At 36.8% G+C, this 20,177-nt stretch overlaps 1 protein-coding gene across 4 annotated transcripts in view; it reads right to left on the bottom strand.

The window, feature by feature from the left end:
• Positions 1 to 20,177, bottom strand: part of LOC6583809 (E3 ubiquitin-protein ligase highwire) — a 54,147-nt gene that overhangs the window by 10,876 nt on the left and 23,094 nt on the right. For 2 of the 4 annotated variants that reach the window (XM_032732271.2, XM_044007772.1), the window contains exon 14: positions 25 to 138. In XM_032732271.2, the coding sequence (XP_032588162.1) occupies positions 25 to 138 (114 nt within the window). Of the gene's footprint in view, positions 1 to 24; positions 139 to 18,911; positions 19,106 to 19,737; positions 19,872 to 20,177 lie in introns of those variants that run through there. The other 2 variants (XM_032732272.2, XM_044007774.1) reach the window with 2 other exon arrangements.

The following is a 20,177-nucleotide window of genomic DNA, read 5'->3' as shown; positions in this document are numbered from 1 at the left end:
TTCGCCGCATCCATTGCAACTTACTTATTGGGATCCAGACGCGACTCCGGCTGCAGCCAAGCGGCCAGGCGGGCGCCCGACGAGCCGGGTGCGCCGCTGATGAAGTCCTTCAAGAATTGTCGTTCATTCGACTGCGAGCTGCAAGCAAAGAGAGCAGAAGAACGCAATTATTGAGCATGCACACAAACATACATACATATGTATGTATGTATGTACACATATACATATTTACATATGAGGCAAAGCGCGAAGTTCAACTTCTGTCTCACTTCTCACTGTCTGTGTATATAAGTATATATATATATATGTATATGGAAGCATACATGCATACACATAGATATATTATGTATAACTCTGCGTAATCGACGTAAATAATCCAACCAATCGAATGGATTTTGCTCCTAATCCAATCAAACCTTGCTTGCTCGCATTAAATGACATCACAGCCAATTAAAAAAACCATTATACCCTGATTTCCCATTGAAAATGGGCCAAAAAATACACTGGAAGGCTAAATGCACACCCAAATAGCTTGGCCAGACGACTAGGCTCTGCAGTCAACCGCCGCACAGTGGTTTTTTTTGCGTTTATTTTGGCATAAAGTCTAAACTTAAAGCTATTGCAGTGAAATTCGTTTTGTATACTTCACGGATCGGGCGGTCTGAATTGGAGCATTATCATGCTGGAAATGGTAATGACAAAACAAGCCGACCTAAAGCAAGCTCTTATTGAGGAATGGTAAATTATTAGTGAAGACGTTACTCAAAAATAATTTTTTTTTCGATGCCAAACCTATTATCAGCCATTATTAAAGTTTAAAGGATACATACCCAATGTTAATTATAGTTATTAACAAATTTTTTCATAACATTTTTATGTTTTTTAATTTTTTTTTTTTTTATATATTAATAATTTTGTTCAGCAAAATCGAAGCTCATTTTTGGTTATTGAATTTAAAAAAAAAAAAAAAAAGTACGTTGAAGTTTTTCGCAATATTTTTACTGTTTAATTTAATAAATACCCAATTCTATTTAGTACATTTTTTGTTTCATTGTACATATTTACTATTTCGTCCTCTTTTTGGTTTTTTTTTTTTCTCATTTACTCAATCGCAGGATAAGATCACGTCAGCATAAACCGTGGCCAAACGGAAAGAGCATGTAACGGCGCAGTCTCACAGTAGGTGTGCATGTGTGCCTTTGTGCGTGTACGTGCGTGCATGTGTGTGTGTAGCGAAAGGCGAACGTGATCGAACAACATATCTTATCATTTGACCTCTGACTAATCTTCGAAGGTTATAACAATAGCACATGTGAATGTGAATATAACAATGTGAATAATAAATCGAAAACAAAACTCTATCCCCTTGGAACAAAAATCGTTGTCGACAATTTGCATTTCTGTGTAAATCGCCATTGCGAATTATCGGGACTCGACCGTATATATGTATGTACATACATATGTTGATACATACATACAAATATATGTACATATATTTAAGTAATTCCATAAATATGTACATACATACATACATACATTTGTATGTATGCTATATGCATGTGCATACATATGTACATATACATATATGGACATGCATATGCATGCTATGTACATACATACATATGCATTTTTGTATGTACATATGTATGTATGCACTTAGCAGCCACTCCAGCCCAACGCTTGTGTGTATGTTTAGGCATAACGGATGCACGAGGGAGGGTGGAAGCGGCTGCCAGTGGAGCAATCAAAAATAGGTAGAGTAAGAGAGAAAGAGAGAGAGAGAGAGGGGGAGAGGGAGAGAGTGAGAGGGTAAAGCCGTTCGCATTAAAAGTAAATAAAAACAATGCAAACAAAATGAAAATGAAAGAATCAAATTTTCCAACCAAAACGAATAAAATAAAGGTACATACATATGTATGTATGTATGCACACGTGTATTCTCATAGGTATGTGTGTGTGCGTATGTGATTTGCTCCAAAAGCCAGATACCTAAACAACAACAAAAACCTCCAACCAAGTGTAGCGTGTATGTGTGTATGTTGTGTGTGTGTGTGTGTGTGTGTGCGCGTGTGCGTGTGCGTGCGCGTGCTACCTGTGGGAAACACGTTTTCCTATATCTATTGTTACCACTACCCGAGTTGTTGGGCTACTGGGGGTCTCGGTCTCGGTCGTGGTCAACGTTGCATTTGGGGTCGGGGCTTAGCTCCACACGCGAGCTACAACCCAGAGTCAGATCCAACCGAGCGAGCTCACAAATGGAGCGTTAAGTAAAGCGAAAAAAAAAATACTCCAACAGCCTGTTGCAGGTTGACAACATGCAAAGACCACCCATACCAATAAATAACAACAAGTGAGCGTGCCCTTGTCGAGTCTGCTCGACTGCGAGACTCCCAGAATCCTTGCTTCTGCAAGCGTAGATACGGATAGAGAGACTCTCGACAAGAGGATTCAATAAATAAGTTACCATAATGCAGTCCATAATGCAGCCGTTTTAGAGGAATAGTATACTCGTATAGAGAGTCGTTATCACCCGATTTCCACTGTATATTCTACAGCTGAATTTCAAATTGAAGTGCGTATGCTTGTATGTACATATGTATGTATATATGTGTTTAGGAATATAAGAGTACCTACAATATAACACAGCAATTCATTCCACAATTTACTCTAAATAAAAAATCAAAAATTTAAATGCTTCGAAACTCAAAAATCACCGATGACTCAACGCTCGACGTCAATTGAGCCCAAATGGGAGGAGGCCCGCATTAACAGCTGATGCTCTCGCACAGAGTCCGGGGGTGATTGGAACGACTAGAACAAATGGAAGCAGGGCAACATCCGCTCCATGCTTGGAATGCGAATTGATTGCGAGTAGAGCGCTCCACTTAAGCGGAAGATGTGACCCATCTCTCCCTATCTCTCCTCCTTTCACTTGCCCTCTAATTGAAATACTCTTCAGCTGCCACGGAAAACCACCTAAATTGTAAGGCTAAATATATGTATGTACTTATCCTACATCATATTGAAAAATTGCAAGTGTACTACTACACTCCGCATATTGCAATCATTCTATGTACCACTACATACATACGTAGTATGTACATACCAAATAGTAACTGATTAGTATGTGAGGCCTTAGAAAGTAAACTTTAAACCATTCTATACAAAAGTAAAAGTGGTGAAGGGATTGTGTGATCCATAAGTGCCTAGAAATTTTCTAGCCTTTTTTAGCAGTTTGAAAGGTTTACCATTTTCTGAAAAGCTAGCAGCACTGCTCCTTAGTGTTGCCAACTTTTGTTCAGCAAAAAAAGCTGTTTTTAGTGGGAAGATACTTTAAAAAAAGCTGAAATTTTGTGGAAAAAAGTCGGACAAAAAAGCTGATGGTTTTTGCTTTGCTTTGATTGATATTTACTTATATTTTTAGTAACTAGAAGTCATGGCTGCATTTCTTCAACCGTGGCAAGCCGTATCTGTAAAGTTTTACGCTATATAGGTTTTACCTGACGCTTAAAATTGAGTAAGCATATCAATATTCATTTTATTGCGTTGTTATGTTTTTACAGTATTGACCTGACTAAAACTTTTCGCCACTTGCGCGTTCGACCATGGCAAGGAAAGCAATGTCATTGCAAAAGTTGCCAAGTCTCTACATTTTTTATTTCCTCCCGAATTCTTATAAGCACACCTCTTACCCTAAACTATGTAGAGTCTTAAGAATTTCCCCATTGAACTGGGAGAATATTCTTATATTGGTGTTCAATACCTTCAAAATTCTTTGAATAGAATAACTCTAGTATTGGAACGATACTATTTTTATTTACTCGCAAAATATATACATATGCAAGAAACAGAATTTTACACCATTTGAAAATTTGGCGGCAGCCTATTTATTAAAACATATTTAGTTAACACAAACTACTACTACTACTACATGATATCAAATGAGTTGCATACATTCTTTTTAATTGCTTTATAAGATCTATCAGAGAATTTCAAGTTCGATATTCTTGCTTAAATAAGTTATATTGAATAAAATATAAATCATATTTTAGTTCAGTTAGTTCCACTCTATTATCGGTTGGTTCATTCATAGAAAATTGACCTAATTAACTATTTAGTTTTAATTAAACTGCAATTACAAACACTTCTACATACGATAAATCGCTATAAATGATGATAAATTGATCAGTAAAGAAAAGAGCTGAAAAAAAGCAAATTAGTTTTTTAAAAATCCAGAATTCCCGCTGCCCGCTGTTTTGTAATTTTTCCCGCAATTAGATTTTCAAAAAAGTCCGATTTGACGGGAAAAAAGCTGATTTGGCAACACTGCTGCTCCTATCACTCTTAACAGTGCCAATTGAGTTACTTAACAGTGGTGAGCTTGTTACGTGCTCAACTAAATTTCGATCCTCAGTATGATATCGTTCGTCTTGTCGGCTGGTCGGTTTCGATTTTTTTTTTTGTCGGGCTGTTTTTTTTTTAATGTTATTTCCGTTTATTCACATTAATATTATTCTATTGGCCGAAAATACCAGCTAAATATGAATATTATTGAATGCGAGCGCAAAGTGGAAAAAGAAATAAATAAGAATAAATAAGAATAAGAAAAAGAAGATATATAAATTAATTGCAAGAAACGAAGTTCTCTCGCGAGCACAATACCAACAAGAAATCAGTTCGAATTAATTGCGATCATGAGGTGGTGTTTGTTTTTCCTCTCTGTCGCTTTCGCGCTTGCTATAGCCTCGACTGGGCTGGACGACGCAAACTCCGAGAATCTATGCGAGCTGTGCTTCTGCTCTGCCAGGACATTGAGGTGCGACTTCAGGCATAACCGAACGGTAAGTTTAGATCACATCACGGGCCCAATTGTTCTCAGTGTATTTATTCATTGTGCTGCCTGCGATTACAGTTATTAGTCTTTAGGAAGTCGCTGGCTACATACATACATCCATGCATGTGTATGTAACTGTGTAATTCGTATTGTCGTTAACCTTGTTGTGAAAAGTGAAAACGAAAACGAAAACAAATCGTAAAAAAAAAAAAAAAACCTGGTGAATTTGCATTGCGGCAAAGTAAACGAAGCTAGCCGCAGATCCTCAGTGCAATGAATGTAAAACAGTGCAAACTAAATGAATATACATACATACATACATACATATGCTGAGAAAAGTGTTTTCAATGAAAATTCCATATCCATATCAGCCATATTATATATTATATTTACAAAGATCATGTAAAAGTTCGGTAACTGCACGACTGAAGTAACGCAATTCCTATCTCCATTCTATTCTCTTTGACTTCAATTTCCAATTGGATTTGACAGTTTACATTTTATTTTAATTCAAATTTGAAAGGTTAAGTGAAAATACTATAAAATGTGTGAACAAAAATTGTGTAAATACGATTGACAACTGGAATTCAGTAGTTTCTTTTTTGTATTATTATTATTATGTTGTAAATTTTGGACTGCGGAATTTTAATATAGAAATAAATATTTCATTAGATGACTAACAGTAAATTTTTAATGATAATTCAGGTATTAACAGGTACTAATATGATCAAACTTATTAGTATATCCGCTAGATATTTATTGCAAACTTTGACTTGGAATGCGTTGTTTTTAGGCGTAAACAAAGAGGCAAATCGTTTAGCCAACTCGCAATATCTTTATGCCCCGAATCCATTGAAAACAATAAATTTGGGTATATTAGTTTAGTTTAATATATGTCAAATATATATATATATACCTGTTACATATATTTTAACTATATATACATCACTTTTTATCATTATGGATTTATCTATATTTTATACAATTTGGATTATATTTAAATTTTTAAAAATGACGAATGCGTATGTGTATGTATGTGTGTGCATGTATGTATACATGTGTATGTGCTTTTCTTGTACATATATGCAGAACAGAAGCTGGATTGGAAGATCAGCTCTACGGGGGGTTCAGTTGAGTAGTCCGATTAGAGCTTTCACATAAAAACACATGTATGTATATACATATATACAATATAAATGGTATATACATATGTATGTCTGTGGCTAAATCAGAGATGCGCCAAAATAGTAAACAAAGCCGTTGCTGAATTTAAAAAATAGTACGAAATGAAGCAGCTCAAAAGAGAGAGAGAGAGAGAGAAAAAAGCCGCTCAACTGGTTATGGAAATGAATCAGGTGTGTGACGCAGGTGTGTGCGCGAGAGCCACATGTGCATAGACATGACATATAAGTGTATGTGTGCGTGTGAGTCTGTGTGTGTTATCATCAGCTGTAAAAACTTTTATTTTGTTACTGCTGTTGCAAACATGAAATTATGCTATTGCTGGATGTGGGCGTGTACTTGCATTGTTATCAGCGCATGCATTTGTGAGTGAGAGAGTGAAAGGCAGATAAAGAGAGAGAGTGAGAGAGAGGCAGAGTGTGTATATGTCATTTAAGGAATGGCTGTTTAAATGGCTACTAAAACTACTTAAAATCAAATGCGAGTGGAATTGAAAATGAAAATGGGCATAAGAGCTCTCCCTCCCTCTCTCTCTCCCTCTCCCTCTCTCTCTCTCTCTCTCTCTCTCTCTCTCTCTCTCTCTCTCTCCCACTCGCTGTCGCTCTGCGTCTGCCCACACGGTTGGAGGTGCAAGCAAGAATAAATTCTCGTAAAGTGCCTCCACATGTTTTATTTGCATAGATATCAAGAGGTGAACAATAAGATATATGCATAGCTATAAATACAGCTAGAACTAAATTATAGATCCCTTAGCCTTGACGCAGCATTACGTCGGCCGATCTCCAAATTGTAAATAAGCCCATCAAATTCATGATTTCTTTATAAATACGCACAAATTTTATTCTGTTTGTCTTCCCATATCCATATCTAAAAACTTAATTTGCAATTTATCGCATATTTTGTAGTTTGGAAATACACATACATACATAGTATCTATATGTAAAGTTATGTCTATGTATATTTATGTTTTGTAGCATTTGAACACTTCAAGAAAATCGATCGTTAAATGTGTTTTTTACACATATGTATATCAATATCATTCTTTACTGATGCAGTAGCTATCAAAGAAGGAGCCGGAAAGGCTATTTTTTAATCTACTATTTAGCATTTACACTTTTTTAATTTCAATTAATTTGATATGTTTTATAGGCGTTTGAAGTTGAAATTGAAAATAAAATGAAACTGAATATCAATGTGACTCACTGTACAAATGCAAATAGAATAGTGTAAAATAGTGTATATATAAATGAAAATATAAACCATAACTAAATAATAACACATATTTTAATCAAAAATAGGTTTAGTTTATATAATGGTAATGATCGATATGCCAATGAGTGACATCGAAAGCATATTATGACTAAACCACCCGCTCACTTAAGAAAATGCATTTCTCAAGCGCTCATTACACACACACACACACACACACACACATAGACACTCATTACGGACGTGCTAAGCGGTCATCACGTACTCTTTTAGATACAATTTTTCGATAAGAGAGTATATAAAGAGTAAATATGTATGTATGTGTGTGTATACCTATACATATACATATGTATAAGTTTGTTGGCCGCTTGCTGTTCGCACAGCTATTGGAAAATCTGGAAAATCCTGATCTGCCATGCGGCTTACATATGTGTGCGTGCGTGTGCTGTTCTGTTGTTATTGCTGTTTTTGTTTTTTCTTTATTTTGGGCAGCAACAAGCGTACGAAGTAAAACTGTAAATCGTTCTCACCATGTGCCGCGAAAATCTTTAACACAAATGCATATCATAATTTATTTCAAATTGGGTTTCAGTTCGGCTTATTTATGCATATACAAATAGACACACTATACGTATATCTATTTATCTAAATATATAAATACATACATACATATATACATACATAGTATATGCATGTTTGTTCATAATCATATATCAGCTAAAAGTGTCGGCTGCTGCTTCCGCCTGCCGCCACAACCCCTCCCCATCTCCTCCATGCTCTAATAGAAATGCATTGACTCCGGCAGTTGCGAGCTCTAAAAATAAATGGCAGCGGCGACAAAAATGCGCCGGAAAAACTTGAGCAGAAAAAAAAAAAAATAATAATAATAAATAAAATAAAAACTGGAGAAAAGTGCAGTATCAGAAGAGGCATTGGAGCAGATGAACAACAGTAAGAAGTAAGAGGCGAAAATAGACGTGAAAAGCACAGAATGAGACAGCGCCCACTAAATATAGAATATATTTCACAAGTGGGTCTATAGGTATGTACTTAAATACATACATACACGCATATATGTATAATGATGTACATGCATACAAATATGTGTATGTATGTATGTGTATGTGCATCTGTATAGGCAAACACACACATATACTTAAATCTTCTGCTATTTGGCTTTTATGTTTGACTCTTACATATTATGTCAATTCGCCGCAAAGCTTTCGCTCTGCGCGCTCTAGTGCACTGTCTACCCTATCTCCTCTCCCGCTCGCTCCAACACGACTGGAGTGGATCGAGCAGGCAAAGTAAATAAAAAGAAAAGAAACGGGGAACAAAACAAACGTAATTGAGATTTCCGCTTTAGCACAAAGAGAGCAAACACACAGAATATGTACACGAAATAGAATAGAACAACGACAAGGGAATGCGAATGAGAATGAGATTGACAATAAATGTATGTATGCTGGGACAGTGAAAAGAAACAGCTCCCAAACAAACCCAATGGCCGTCTAATTGATGTTGAGTACGCTGTAAGTGAAACAAAAGCAATACATACATACATATGTACATAGTTTAAGTGGCAGCGGGTAGGCAAAGGAGGGAACCAACCAGACATGCAGCACATGCACAAACATGCGCACACATGTACACAAATGCAGACACCCATATACACACACACACACACACACACACACACAACCACAACAAGAACAGCTACGACCACAACATTAATAAGAATAACAATGATCATAAGAATAAATGTGGGGACACACACAGCTACATACATACAGTGGACCAATAATGTTTTCGTACAGCAATGATTTTTTTCTTTGGCAACGAATAAGTGATGCAAGGTGGGCAAAAATTACAAAATTAAAATTTTCAGATTTATTAACTAATATTTTAACAACAAATTAGAAAACAACAATAATTTCAATATTTCGTAAAGCGTACTTTCCTAGAACTTTATCTACAAACAAAAAGCGAAAGTGATACCGTTTTCTTTGCGAATTTTTGCTTATGTGTTTTACGCATAGTTGTGAAATAAATTCGAATTAAAATTCAGTCATCGAACAAGAAAGTGCACCCAGAAACTATTCGAAAAGCCATAGTTGCTAGCGTGTATACATAATTCGTGCACTCCGAGACGAAAACCCTTTATAAGTGGCGCTAATCGCAAAAAACGTTGGGAGTGTGCTCATCAGTACAAAAATGCACCAATTGAGTTCTGGCGAATCAAAATATAATATATTTGGATCAGTTGGACGACTGCGTGTGTGGAGAAGAGCTGGAGAGGCACTAGATCCAAAAAAAAAAAAAAAAAAACACAATTAAGACAGTAAAGCATGGTGGTGGTGGTGTGATGGAATGGGGTTGTATGGCTGCTGGAGGCGTCGGAAATTTGGAAATAATTGATGGAGTGATGGACAACCTTAAATTTATTGACATTTAAAAAAAGAATTTGTAGAAATGTTAGGTTTATCTCGGTCTTATTATTTTCAACATGACAATGATCCTAGACATATGACACAACACACACAACACTTATGGAAGTATTAAAAGAGGAGTGACAAAAGATACACAGAAAAGTTAGTTTTGTCGATTGCTAAAGAGATTAGATTAGAGTATTTTTTAAGCATATAGGTTAAGTGTATGAAGACTTTATTGGAGGCAAAAACGCGTTTTTAATAAACCTGTAAATTAAAATTTTTAATTTTTGCCCATCTTGCATCACTTATTCGTTGCCAAAGAAAAAAATCATTGCTGTACGAAGACATTATTGTTCCACTGTAGTGATAGAGGGGAAAGTGGGTATGCGTATGAGAGGCAGGAGGGATGGGGGCAATGGAGGATGGGCATTGTCACAGCTGTGCGCAAACATTGAGCCGCAAATGCAAGTGCGGCGAGCGTTCTACGACAGGCAAAAGAAAAAAATAAATAAATAACAAGAAAGAGGACTCTAGTCGAGACTGCTCGACTAGGAGATACCCTAAACCCTCTAATCTGATATTCACTCTGCACTTCTTTTCGGCACACATACATACACACGCACGTATTAGAAGAACGCGCTCTGCTAACTGCGCAGGTAGCAGCGACTGCGCTTGGGCTGCGCTGTAGTGTGGGCAACATTATAAGAATTTCTTTGTTGAATAATTTAATTTCTAGACGTACAATCTTAATGAAACTTTCAGAACATAATCATAATGTTCAAATGTATGTACATTCCAAAGCACAAGTCTCTAGTACTTGAAATACGTCTTTTACAAAGGTGAGGGTGAGGGGGTGGATATAAGGGTGGGGGAAAATTACAACAAAAATCGAAATTATATAAAATATATATAAGTCTACATTTAAAATTTGAAAGCTCTAGCTCTAAAGGTGTAGGAGATATAATTAAATAACTAGCATTCGATAAGGTTTTTGATCGATAATAAAATATCGGGAGTAGTTATCGATATTTAAAGAAAAACTTGATATGCGCGTGATATACACGGACCCAGGAAAAAAAATTTCAAGTCTCTAGCTCTTATATCTTCTGAAATCGACGCGTTCATACATACGGACGGACGGACGGACGGACGGACAGACAGACGGACAGGGCCAAATCGACTTAGCTCGTCGCCCTGATCAAGAATATATATACTTTGTGGGGTCTGCCACGCCTCCTTCTGCCTGTTACATACTTTTAACAAAACCTTTATACCCTGATTTCCCATTTTCAATGGGTTCAGGGTATAAAAAACAAGTAAGAAAGCTCTAGTCGAGACTGCTCGACTAGGAGATACCCTGAACCCTCTAAGCTGATATTCTAATCATTCTGGACTTCTTTTATGCACACATGCATACACACGCACGTATAATCACGCGCTCTGCTTACTGCGCAGTTAGCAGCGTCTGCGCTTGGGCTGCGCTGCAGTGTGGGCAATATTATGACAATTTATTTGTTGAATAACTTCTTTTGTAGATATAAAATCTTAATGAAACTTTCAGAGCGTAATCATATGATACAATTAAATCGATAATTAAAGCAGAATAATATATATGTATGTATATATAATGTATAATTGTAAATGATTCATTTATTGTTATAGTTGTATGTATATTTAGATAACAATACTTATTAACAGCGGACTGCTTTAGGTCTGCTTCATGGTAAGGAGCCGGCTGCCGAACAGCATGCCAAATATGACGAACGACACCACAGTTACAATTATGCGGAAGCCAAGCAGACGTTTAGCTCAGCACGTAGGCCGGCGAGTCCCATCGGATATTTCATAAAACAGACTCAGTCTTTGGTTGTATATATGTGTGTGTGTGTGTGTGTGTGTGTGTGCATGTGTGTGTCTTGATTATATAATGCATTGCAATTGCACTTGAACTCTCGTTCACAGATCCAGACTGAGACCAATCAAACTCGCTTTAACATCCATTTAACATGTTACAATATGTGGCTGTTTGTTCTGTTATATTAACAGATTCCAGCTGAATATCGACTAAAAGCTGCTTTCAATTATAACCATTGTTATCTTCTTTTGTGCAGCATAAAACAATAATTACATGAGTTGGCATACGCATTTTACAACAGCAGAAATCATCAGTCTAGGACTTCGGATACCCACAACCCATTGAAATGGGGAAGTTCGCGAGCAATATACGAATGTATGTAGGAGATTTAGTGATGCCATTAAGTACATACATGTATGTTCTACTTGTACATCTAATGGTGGGGAGTAAATTAAAAAAAATAAAAATAAAATAAATTAATCGATAACAAAATGACGGAGAATTTATCGATTTTTGGCGAAAATCTTGGCATGCGCGTGATTTACACGGACCTAGACCAAAAGTCTCTTCTTCTGAGATTGACATTAAATTTACCGTACACTTTTCATTGTGACTGAGCCTGACAACTCATTGGAATTTATGGCGAAATGATTAAAAAGCCATCAGTGTGAGTGAAATATTCAGTGAGGAAAATATTCAAAAATTTAAGAACGTTAACTTTTTAAATTTGCATGTTCAACAGCACATAAATAATTCAATCTGGAATAGGACAAATTACATAAGCGGGAAGTTGAAAGTCTAACGGATCTATTCTGAATTATTCTCAACGGTATAGTGACTACTACAAATCTACCAATCTTTCACACCCAAAAGAAAATACACAGAATATCCCAAATGATTTGGGATCTTAAATATATTGACATATGTATGAAAATCAGAAAAAAACAAGTAAGAAAGCGTACGGACGGACGGACGGACAGACAGACGGACAGGGCCAAATCGACTCAGCTCGTCGCCCTGATCATGAATATATATACTTATGGGGTCTGCCACGCCTCCTTCTGCCTGTTACATACATTTCAACAAAACCATTATACCCTGATTTCCCATTGAAAATGGGTTCAGGGTATAAAAATGCCGCGTCCTAGAAGATCTAATCTTTCCCAGCGGACCCGTAATGCAATTTGGCAACGGAATGCCGCGAGTCGATTATCTGACGACCGTATAAATGACCGTATATACAGCGCGGACGTCAAGTTTGCTTTTAAAATTCGATAAATCATCCCGTTATGTTTTTATCGAGTAAGTTAGATGCCACTATAGCTAATTGTGAATGATTTTTCATTTTTTTAAATTTCTCAAATATTCAATATAATATGTAGATCATATACTGAAAGTTTAATTAAATTCCGTTCAGTCAAAAATTAATACAAAATCGTATACGTGTGCACACATACATTCAAACTTCTTCTGGAACATTCTTTGAATCACATCAGCAGTTAGTTTGGTTTAGTTTTGCTAGATGGCGCTGCAGCAGTGAATCTATTTCAGTTTTGCAGCTCCCGAAAGTGAGGTGGCGTAGTGAGTAGCTACGTAACGCTCGATCGAGGAGTCATGGGCTCGAATCTCCGAGCGGTGCGAGTTATATTAATTTTTTCAATTGTTTCAAAATATTTTTATATTTTATTAAATGAGTTTGGTACTTTGTATATTTGAATACATCGAAATTGAAATTTTAGCCATACTAAATGGGCATTTTTATTAGTTGGGTGCAGGGTAGTATCTAGTCGAGCACTCTCGACTAGAGTTTTCTTACTTGTTATTAATAGTAATACTGAATATGCACTCGCATGAATGATTGTTTTAAATGAGAGCATTACCGAAAACTGCCACTGGTATCAAGCCTACTAAGAAAATTCTAAATGGCATTGCAAAGACAGCTCCGAAATTAAAGAACTTTTAGGGATAACGTATTTTTCAGTATTTTAAAATATATTCTGCTATTCGGGGCGGAGACAAATCCAAACAAGTACGTGCTATGATTTGCGTAGGCGACAATCAGACTGCTCTTTACACCTGAGAATTAGTCGTTTTTGAAAAAATATTTCAATACTAAAACAATAATAAGCTAAAATATTAATCTACCTGCAAATATTAATCTATGACTTATTTTTCTCTTTTATATCCGATTTTCTGTGGGAATATATGTATGTATACCTTGTAGGTATTACTACCCTATCAATATTCAAAAAATAGTTTTTGTGTCACTTTAAGGGCGCGGCACATACACAAATATCCTGTAATTCCACCGTTTCTGAGCGTAAGTCACAAAATTTTGGCGTTATGTGATCCGATATCTCAGAAGCCCTCCATATACAAACATATATACATATATACAAACATATGTGTATGTATGTATGCATGTCGTGTTGTATGGAGTCCCAGCTTTTGATATCTGAAACTTTGCTCAACAATCGCACAATCAACACGATCGTTAGTCACATTGTTGTTGTTGTTGTTGTTGTTGTCACCCCATCACTTGGAAGTCAAACTATTTTCCTTTAATTTAATAAGATAATTGCTCCCGTACACAGATGCAGGGGTAAATGCAAGAGCAAACAAGTAAGAAGGCTCCAGTCGAGACTGCTCGACTAGGAGATACCCTGAACCCTTCAAGCTGATATTCTAATCATTCTGGACTTCTTTTATGCACACATGCATACACATGCACTTATAAGCACACGCTCTGCTAACTGCGCAGTAAGCAGCGGCTGCGCTTGGGCTTCGCTGCAGTGTGGGCAATATTATGACAATTTATTTGTTGAATAATTTCTTTTGTAGACATACGATCTTAATGAAACTTTCAGAGCGTAATTATATAGTTAAAATGTGTGTACATTTCGCCCCATTTTACAAATGGGGGCGAAGGGGGCGTGGTATCCAAGATCTGTAAATTACAAAATCTTTGTATCCATTACCTTTATATACAACGCAAATTTGAAGTCTACAGGTCTAAAGGTGTTCAAATTAGGCTGAAAAAACAATGTCGATTTTTCGATTATTCTCGATAAAAAAGTTATCGGACGAGTTATCGAAAAAATATGATAAACTTGTACTGCCTATGGTATACACGAGTATGCATGCCAAATTTCAGCTCTCTAGCTCTTATATCTTCTGAGATCCGTTTGCTCATACGGACGGACGGACGGACAGACGGACAGGGCTATATCGACTCAGCTCGTCGTCCTGATCAAGAATATATATACTTTATGGGGTCTGCGATGATTCCTTCTGCCTGTTACATACTTTTCACAAAACTATTATACCCTGATTTCCCATTTTCAATGGGTATATAAAAGCAAAATCAAAAGCAACAACAAAGACGACAGGGCTGGAGCAATGAACGTTGCGGTCAACTTGTCGCTGTCTGCAGCAGTGTTGCAATTGTTGTTGTCGTCGCGACAACAGACATATAAAAATAATACCAAATGCCCGGGCGCGAGAAATGTAAGTCAAGCATTACAGCCGCACAAAAGAAAAAAAAAAAAAAAAACAACAGCAACAACTGAAGGGCGAGACGAAATACAAGTCCAACTTTTGATACCCTTCACGATGAAAGAAAAATTTTTGCAGTATTTCCAAAAACAACAACAATATGAGTAATTTATTCAACGGGTTTACTTAAGAGATAAGAAAAAAATTGACCTGTATTAATTGGTATGTGTTTTCTTTAGTAGTATTGATAATATAGTGTGTTAATCATTGCACACTGAAAAAAAATCATGCTCTTCAAATTATTAGTGGTTGGGGCTCGTAGTAAGAAGCTTCTAATTAACTCTGCCGATGTTTCTCTTCTTCTTTTGCTCGTAATGGCACGCCAAGTATTCACCTCCTCAGCCATCGATATGGTTAACTATCGATAGATGTGTATCTATCGATGGTTAATCATAGTGCTAGTCCCTCAAATATTATACTGGCCTGCTACAAAGGGAACATTTCCATTAATAGAACGTGCATACATCTGGTGTCTGGACTTTAGCTTTTAGGCAATGCTCTCTTTCACTCACACGCAAACTCATTCCTCTCTCTTTCTATCTCAATTACAGCTATCGCGCATATTTGACAGCAAGTACTATGTGCCACCCCATATAACCAGCTTCTATGTTGATCTAGCAAAGAATACAGAATTCGAGGTGCATAATGGCCTCTTTCGACAGAATCGTGTCAATATGCTAATGATCGAGGGGCATAATGACAGCAATCAAGTGGAGTTAACGGCAAATTTTCTAGGTGGAAATCAGGCTGGCTATCCTGATGTGCAAATACACGGAGTGGGTCACTCATTTCTACGCCCCGAAGCTTTCTCAAGTGAGTGCGACAAGAGGAATAAATATATACATACTATAATATATATTTAAGTGATGCAAAGCTTTTATGAATAAGTTACAGAAATACAATTACTAAAGCTTTATCGCGTATTTCTCTCTCTATCTCTTCGTTACTTTCTGTTAAGATGGCGAGAGCAAATTGAATATCGAGAACAACGAATACGTAGTATTATACCCGAACTGTTTCAAGAACATGAACATGTCGTGCACATTGACGAACATCAAGAATCTGGAGATCAACGAGAACTACAATCCCAGCACAGATCGCAGCTCCAACACAAAAGTGAGTACATAGATATATAATAAAGACCAATATCTAATATATTTCATTTACTTTGCATGCAGTTAATTATCGTAAACTCGCACATCAACCAGCTCAACAGAATTGATGCATCCATCAATAAAATTAGCTTTACAAACTGCACGATTGACTGCATTCAGAGCAACGCGCTGGATGTGACCAACGTGAAGCAGATCAAATTCGACAACAGTCGGATCGGCACGATCGAACGGGAGGCCATTCCAAACAAACTGCTCAGTGACTCAATCTCTTTCATTGGGAATCAGATCGGTATAATCAGAAGCAAGGCCATCATGGGCAGTGGAACGGTAGTCTTTTCGTTGTCTAACAACACGTAAGTGTAGGACAGAGCGTTGAATGTGTCTGGAATGATATATGCTGAAGATTCTCTAAATTATTATTAAAATTGATTCATCCCTTCTCTTGCAGCATCGACCAAATAATGGAGGATGGTATCAATGTGAATTGTGTGGACGCTGTGATAGTGGGCAATCGATTTAAGCATATGGGCAAGAATTGGATCATCATGGAGAGCTACTGGTCGCTTTCGATGAATGAAAACGATTTCGAAAACTTTCCTCCCTTCCAGTTAAGCGGAATTCACAACCGGCGCACGAACTGTACGTTCGTCAACAATTCGATTAAGAATCCACAGCCGAGTAGTCTCAACTTCGACTGTCAGGTGCGTGGCACAAGTGTGGATCATATCTGTGGCTGCGATGATTTGCAACAGTTTGTGCCTACACTAACCGAGCACGATATTGGTGCGGAACTATACTGCCAGCTGCCCGAACGGCTCGTGAATTGTTTTAATGCCAGCCAAATGAACATGAGACGCTATGCAAATGAGGTCTGTGTCAGGAATCAGACCGCCCTGAAATGCCATGATGGCAGCAAATTGGAGCGCCACAAGGATGGCTTCTACACGAAGGAGGAACTTGAAGAGCGTCGCAAGGGCTACTCAATTCTCACGATCCTAGCAATTGGTGCTGCTGTAGCTGTATCAGCTTTAGGAGTTATCGTTGTAATTATCTGTTGCTGTACATGTCAAAAAAGCAAGAAGAAGCAATACTGCAGCTTCACCCCCGAAAATCTGGAAAAACTGCAACAAGAAATTGACCGCGTATCAGAGAACGCCGAAAATATGAAGAGACAACTCAAGAAACTTATCAGTAGTAAGAACTCAGTCAATCAATGCCATGATCAAATTATGGAATTATTGAATCTACCGATGCTCCCAAACGATGTAAACAATATACTCAAAAATCATCTAAAATATATCCACAATGCAAATTGGCCCACTGCTCCGGCGGTGACGAATAACGAATGTAACAGTGTTCCATTGCTATATTTTACGCCATTCGATGGAACGGAATCGCACGTGTACTCGTATCCCGTCAACACAGCCAGTAAGAATGGTTCCACTAAAACGCAATGTTAGATATATATATATATCTGATCGATAATCAATATTCAATATATATATGTTATATATAAATAGTTATATACAATTTAGGAACTCAAGGATGTGCAATCCATATAATAATATTGACAATTATGTTGAATATCGGATGTGATCTGTATTGCCATTAACCTTATAAACATGACTTCTGAGAGAGAAAACGCACATTGCCAACAATATCTTACCCAATCTTATTTAAGCCCACTCAGTAAACAGAGAACTATGCATTAAGGCGTGTCCACTGTTATGCAATTAAAGCCGCTTAGGTATAGTATAATTGTGTAGTAAATGTTGGTGCCGGTTCTGTAAATCTGCTGTTTCATTAAGTCGAATATCTAACAAAATCTCGTTCCTTAAATTCGCACATCATTTATTTTCACTATTATACTATCTCTTCTACCCAAGTTACTTATTTATTATGCTCCCATCTTTCCATTCCCATTTCGTATTTTAGTCTCCTTCGTCTCTCTGTCTCTCTCTACCGACCTCTATTCATCCAGAATTCAACATGCGCCTTCGAAACAGCTAGTATAAGCATAAAGCATTTATATGCATTTGATCACGAAGAGTCGAGTTGATCCAGCCATTTAATATTTGTTATAGAAGTGCTCGTATACGATGTGCAGTACGATATGATCGTATTAAAGATAACTTATCTCGATTAAACTCGATATTTTTAGTTATTTTCTTAAGGTCAACTTGAAATGTTGCAGATTATGAATTCGAACTTTCGATGCACAGTTCTCCAAAACATTTATTTAAACTACAACTTAGGAGAGAAGTGATTTGTGGACATTGGATGGAATTCTAACGATCTCTTTCCGAAATTGCACTTTGAAGAAATATTATTTAATAAATCATTTGCTACAAAGCGATCATATTATATAAGCGTTTAATTAATATATGAACATCGATTCACTTAATTTTACTCTGTCTATTTCTAGTTGATGATGAGGACGACATGCCGCCCGCGTACGCGGCCGTAGATGAGGTCGAGTATGCCATTCCCCACTGTTTGCCACTACCTCATTCCCAACAGCAACAACAGCTGCCGTCCACAAGCAATGCCACCTATGCTACGCCTGTTTTGCATCCGCCCATTCGTAAGCCACACGTAGTGGCAACTCTGCCGCCAGAGGTGCCACAGAGACAGATGCGGGATCCCAATCAACTGATCTCGGCGCGTAATAAGAGCCAGCAGCAGCCAGCACGCCATACGAGCCACAATATTAACAACAACAGCAACAGCAATAACAACAACAATACTAGCAGCAGCAGCAGCAACAGCAGACAGCAAACCTTCCAATATTGTGATGGGGCCGCCAGCCTGGCGGCAATGGAGCATATGGATATTAGAGGCGCTGCTGCCTTACCGCCGGACACAAACTCCGACCATTCCGGCGGAAGCGATGAGACTGTCAAAATCGATGATATAGCTTACGCTGATGCATAATTATTTTCAAAAAAAAAATAATAATAATAAATAAAATGAATGTGATTTAGTAAATAAAATGTTTATTATAAATATTTAATTTAAAAAACAATAATAATAATAAAAATAAAATAAAAATCGATTTGTACAAAAACTTTTATTCTTGGCAAAAAAGATTTTGAAATAAATATATATGAGCATAGTAGTGGAAGAGATATAGTAATGCGGATTATATGGAATTTCGATTAGATATAAAGAACGAAATCGAACATATTTTCGATATATTTCAAACTCAACTATATAATATGATATTGGAAATTCGGAAAACGTGTCTTCAAACCCAATTTACACAATTTTTTATTGCGATACAAGGCCCTTAAAATATTTAAAGCCTATGTAGCAATTTACCGAGACATGGAGTTAGTATATTGATGGGTCGTGTTTGCATATATGGTACATACATATATATATTATGGTATTGAAATTTGGGATATCGTGTGTTCACTTCTTTTTTTTTTTTTTATTAAGTATAATCCCAGTTGGAAATTACTAGATCTATTCAAATAAAAATGTTATTATTAATGTTTTTAAATGGAAATATCTCGAAAAGAAATTCATGTATACAAAAAATCAGATTGATGAGCCGTAATTGCTTCTGATATGATGTATGTGGATATGAATTTATTTCGTCATGATGCCACACCTATTTGGGGCGTAGCCACTTAGATTTAGAATAGAATCATCAAATTGTACACCAAAATCCTTGATATCGAAAGCTGGAATGTGAGAGTAATTAAGCTGATCACTCACCAATTAGCTTTTTTAGCTCTAAAAATTAAATAGGTATCGTGGAAGCAAAGTGGGGATGAATGTGTTTAGTACGGAGGATTCGAACTATGAAACTTTCGCATATAAGGCGTAAAGAGAGTTACTCTAGCTTTAAATCTGAATTGAAGATTGAAAGACCATTTACTTACTTAAAAAAAAAAAACAAACAAAGAGCTTCAAAAATAAAGGATTACACTTTAGAAACGAATAAGAATAAGTATGCCAATAAACTTTTTACGTTGTAAAAACAATTG

This window comes from Drosophila mojavensis, unplaced genomic scaffold (genome assembly GCF_018153725.1).
Source record: "Drosophila mojavensis isolate 15081-1352.22 unplaced genomic scaffold, ASM1815372v1 contig_136, whole genome shotgun sequence".
NCBI classification, from domain to species: Eukaryota; Metazoa; Arthropoda; class Insecta; order Diptera; family Drosophilidae; genus Drosophila; species Drosophila mojavensis.
Note: the sequence above shows the minus strand (reverse complement) of the source record. Positions and strands in the feature narration are given on the sequence as shown.